Source organism: Arachis ipaensis, chromosome B9 (assembly GCF_059453495.1).
Source record: "Arachis ipaensis isolate K30076 ecotype BB chromosome B9, ASM5945349v1, whole genome shotgun sequence".
NCBI lineage: Eukaryota > Viridiplantae > Streptophyta > Magnoliopsida > Fabales > Fabaceae > Arachis > Arachis ipaensis.
The window spans coordinates 85227080-85231950 of NC_142444.1; the positions used below are offsets into that span (position 1 = coordinate 85227080).

General features: G+C 36.4%; 1 protein-coding gene across 1 annotated transcript; it reads right to left on the reverse strand.

The window, feature by feature from the left end:
• Nucleotides 1–330: 330 nt before the first annotated feature.
• On the reverse strand, nt 331–4383 carry LOC148545299 (uncharacterized). The gene is made up of 5 exons (XM_088499053.1): nt 4221–4383; nt 3967–4139; nt 3249–3747; nt 686–812; nt 331–502 (listed from the first exon to the last, which is right to left on the reverse strand). Exons 1-5 carry the CDS (start codon nt 4381–4383, stop codon nt 331–333), a joined length of 1134 nt encoding a protein of 377 aa, XP_088355179.1.
• Nucleotides 4384–4871: the final 488 nt, after the last annotated feature.

Sequence of the window (4871 nt, forward strand, 5' to 3'; positions counted from 1 at the left end):
ATCACTAATTTTCAATAACCACTCACTAAATTACTTTGTTTCATTTTGATCTGAAGCAGTTGTCCCTATAGAAAGTCTCATTTTTTGTTAGTTTGAGCACCTGACAAAACTTCCAAAAGTAAGACAACTTCACAATTGAATGAACGATATCTTGTCTCGATCCTCGTAGAATGATAGGAAGGATGTGTCTAAAGTCTCCACCTAGTATAACTACTTTTTCTCCAAAGGACAAATCTTTGTTATACATTGGAGAAAATCTCATGATATCACCCAAGCCTTTATCAAGTGCTTCATAGCAGTACCTACCAATCATTGGAGCCTCAACCCAAATTATAAGTTTAGTTTCAACAGCAGCATTACTTGAGGGGAACCAGGTTTGATGTTACATACATAATCCTCAGTTATATTCAGTGGTATTCTGAACCTTGAGTGTGCCATTCTTCCATTGGAAAGAAGTAACGATGCAATACCACTTGAAGCAATGTTTAATACAATATCACCCCTTGAACGGATTTCAACAGACATAAAGTTTCAGAGAAATGTCTTTCCAGTACCCCCTTGACCATACACAAAGAAAAAATCCCATTCTTCACAATACACAGTTGTAACAATTTTATCGAATGAATGTTTCTGTTCAGGTGTTGCAATGGCCAACATGTCTGAGGCAATTTTCTATAACTCATACCTGTTAAAGTTTAATTCTTTCCCGATAACCATTTCGGTTAACAAAGAACTATCAACTTCAGTTGCTAAAGGCATAGGAGGATAGTCTTTCAAGGTTTTAACATAGGAATGTAAGATCTTGTCTATATCTATTAAGCACAACTACTTAATCTCATCATCTGACATGGTTAACTCTGTATATTATACGATATTGTAAAAATTCAATTAGTTTAAAAATTATCCATAATGAAGGACTTTTATAATTACAATTAATAAAAACTCACTTCTCATGTTCATCATGGTTCTTTGTCAATACAAAATATCATCTGAGAGTAAGGTTTTGAGAACTGGACTGGTCATTAAACCGCTCTAGTCACTGGTTCACTGGTTTATTAGTTCAATCGGTTTAACTGTGGTTCAATTGGAAAAATTATTTTAAATAAAATAATAAATAAATTATAAACAAACATCCTAAAATATAATTATTGTCTAATATAAATCTTAAAATACCTTACAAATTTAAAACACTACAACAAGAATTTTAAATTTATCAGCATTTCATGATTTCAGGATTCACTTCTCATAAATTACAATGCAACAGATTATGTACATACTACTACTATTATACTGATCATTTACAAACTCAAATATTTCTGAATTCATTAAAGAAAAATTAAGCCAACCACCAGCTCTCAGTATCATTGGTTTAGTATAATATCTGCAAAGAATTTGCCCTAAGATCCCTAAAACTCATGTGACAGTAACCACAAACAGTAAGACGTACAAGAAATCCGTCGCCATTCTATTCAGGCAGGGATCTTCATGCACCAATCAAAACATCTAAGATTATGGAATAGTATATCAAATTTCAAAAAAATCATTTCATGTAACATTATGCAAATTTCACCACCAAAAAGAAAAATTCACATCGACCAATCATGGTAAACTTTCGATCTCTTTGATTCTCACAATAGCAATAGCAACATCATCAGGTTTCATAATCAATAATCCAAAAACTAAATCAAATCAATTGCATAGTAAATTAATTGCAAGAACCTTCCGTATGACCACGTTTACCATAGAGCCAAATGGAAAATTAAATTCGAGCAAACACCACACAAATTAAAATAACCAACAAATCAGTGCCAAAGCAGCTTGCAGAACAACGCACAAAAATTGAAAAAGTATATGAAATGAGAGAGTACGAAACTCACAGGAGACGCAGTAGACAAGCCAGTCATGTGCCAAAATATCTTGAATTCTTAAAGGAGGTAAAAGAAACAATCGGATCTGGCAAGGCCCAGAAACCTTAGCGCATCGGGTTCCCAAATCGAATTAGGAACGAGGAAAGCCCTAGAATCGGAAACAGGGGCGACAAGACGATGGCGCGCAGGACGAAGATGATGGAGGATGGATGCCGAGCGAGGAAGAAGAGAGCGAAGTGCGAACAGGGAGTTGAGGACAGGACGAAGAGAGAAGCCTCGAACAACCACGGACGGCGGCAATGACTCACTCACTCCGTTCGGCGATGGTGGAGGCTAGTTAGGGTTTTCTCTCTGAGTTGAAAAGAACCACGGTTAGAAATGAAAGGGGGAGGGGGGCACAAGTTGTAGGTTGGGACAGGGGAAGGAGGAGGCTGCGGGGTCACCGACAACTGCGAACGGCGGCTGCGGTTTCGTTGACCAAGCTGGGTTTTTGGTTTGGGACTTTGGGGAACCTTAGGGCTTGCTGGTGAGTGTGTATCGAAGGAGGGGTGTGGGGGGGGGGGGGGTAACCGGGTGAGGGACTAGAGTGGGGTGGGGGATTTTTTTTTAAATAACGAAATCGTTTCACAAGAACTAGTCGGTTCCCTGTTTGGTCCAACCAGCTAGTTACCGGCCAGTTCTGTGGTTTCAGAGCAGTTTGGAGATTGGCAGTTTTAGGAGGAAGACCGGATCATTTTCCATGCCGGTTCCCGATTGAACCGATTCAACCGGCCGATTTGGTCCAATTTTCAGAACATTGTCTGAGATTTCGTGCCAACATCTATCCTAAACATGTTCTGGTCTTGAGATATTTTTAGATGTTAGTAGAATGACAAATAACCTCCTAATGTATGATCCTCAGGCTCACAAGTTTGCTTCCTTAGTTGCATCCATGAATTCTCTGTCATCTTACAAGAGTCCAAGAGCGAAGCATGCATCTCTATAAGTAGCATGAATTGTTCCTCCTACTGTTCTTATATCTTGAAAATTCATACATCCTCTTTGAGTATTCAAGAGAAGCTATTGGTAATATTATTCGGTATTCGCTGCAAAAAAGTTGGTTAAAATCCCACTTCTAAGTTGCTAAATTGATTATGCTACATGATTTCAATTATTATGCAGCTACACATGCGTATAAAATTATTTTTCTAAAAAATAAAAAACAATGATAAAATTGTATAATTTATAGGGCATTAGATTATAACTGTTGAAAGTTATTTGAACATTTATTTTCCAGTGTAGATAAATCAAATAAAATGGATGTGGGGTACATGATGTTAAGATTTTAAATTTAAATAATCAAAAAAATAAGAACAAAATTGAATATAAACTCATCATTACTTGCAGGTACATGAGTCAACCTTCCAATTGTAAAACCTTGCTTTCGAGGAAGCCACTTCGAAACATCGTCCTTACAAACAAACTTGGTTGGAAACTCAGCATAAGTAAGACTTCGAGCATAGGGATATGACATGTTCGCCGCCATCCATCCTAAAAACATGGACTTATGAGATACTGCTCTTTCGACAATATCATTCACATTCGAAGTTTCGCTATAGACCATATGTTGCTTATCCTCCAAACAGAATGGAAGTCTAATCACAAATGGTTCTTTCTCTTGGATTTCGTATCCAAATATATGCCAAACTGCCTCACATGCTGAAATGTACCTACAATCATAGTAATTCCTAATTCCGTCAACAACTTGTGTGGCTTCTAATGAATCACCAGCATTGTATAGGGTAGCTGTTACATGATCATTGCCCTTGTGTACATACTTAAACAGATACTTAATAGAACTTATTTGGAATGTGTATTCCACATTTATGTAGCACCCAAACTTGAACAACAATTATGGATTATATGAAACAATGAACTTATTGTCTAGTACACATTCCTTTTTCGTCACAGTTCGACCGTTATCAGTACGCCTATATTTGGGAAATCCAGCTTCATCAATGAGTGTCCGCTACCTAAACTCTTTAGGATAAAACTTTGAAAAGGATCCATTCTTCATGCAAGGTGAATTCTTGTTATACGGACCACATGGACCATATACCATGTAATTTTGAACAGCTTCATGTAGATTTGACCTTTCATTTTTATCAGGAATCTCAGCCGTTATATGTTTGTCTATGTCACTTGGTATTTGTGGCTTGAACTCATCACTCATAAATACAAGGATATGTGCATGTGGAAGCCCTCTCTTTTGAAACTCTATAGTGCAAACATCTGAAAATTGAAAAAATAAATGAGTAAAACATTATCTACAACATAAGATTTTAATAAGGTGTTGCATAGACACAGACTTACATCTCAAAATTTTGCCAAAGATTTTTTCCTCTTTTAGGTCATCAATCAAACCATAAAGCTTGATTTTGAAAACTCGACACAATATATCAGGGCAATCTTCTGCTTTCAATCTAACGGGAGTCACTTCTCTCTTTATCTCATCCCATTCAGGGTTACAGGTCATAGTGATAAAATAGCTAGGATATCTTGCATATCTACAAATCGCAAATGCATCTTTGCAATTATTCATCATGTACCTAGGTCCACTGTAACACCCTCACTATCAGAATGTCATGCTTCTGGCTGCGCCACTCTGATAACAAGAAGTATTACGACAACTTCATATACTTTATAATAAAATAGGAACCTTTGACTCGAAACCGTATCGCTGTTTTCTTTGAAAAACCGGAAAAAGATTTTATCTTACATAAGTAGCTTATGAATATAATATACATACAGAACCTACATTTCCTGTCCCTATTTTAAAATACAATATTGATAGCGAGGGAAAAATAAATAACAATTAAACTAATATAATAACAAAATCGTATAAGCAAAGTTGCGATTAAACTCTTTGTAAGACTCTTCGTTCGTCTCCTAAAAAGATAAAGCTGTAGGGGAGTGATAACCTAACCATATGGTCTCACCACAGACCTTTAGAATTTTCATAAG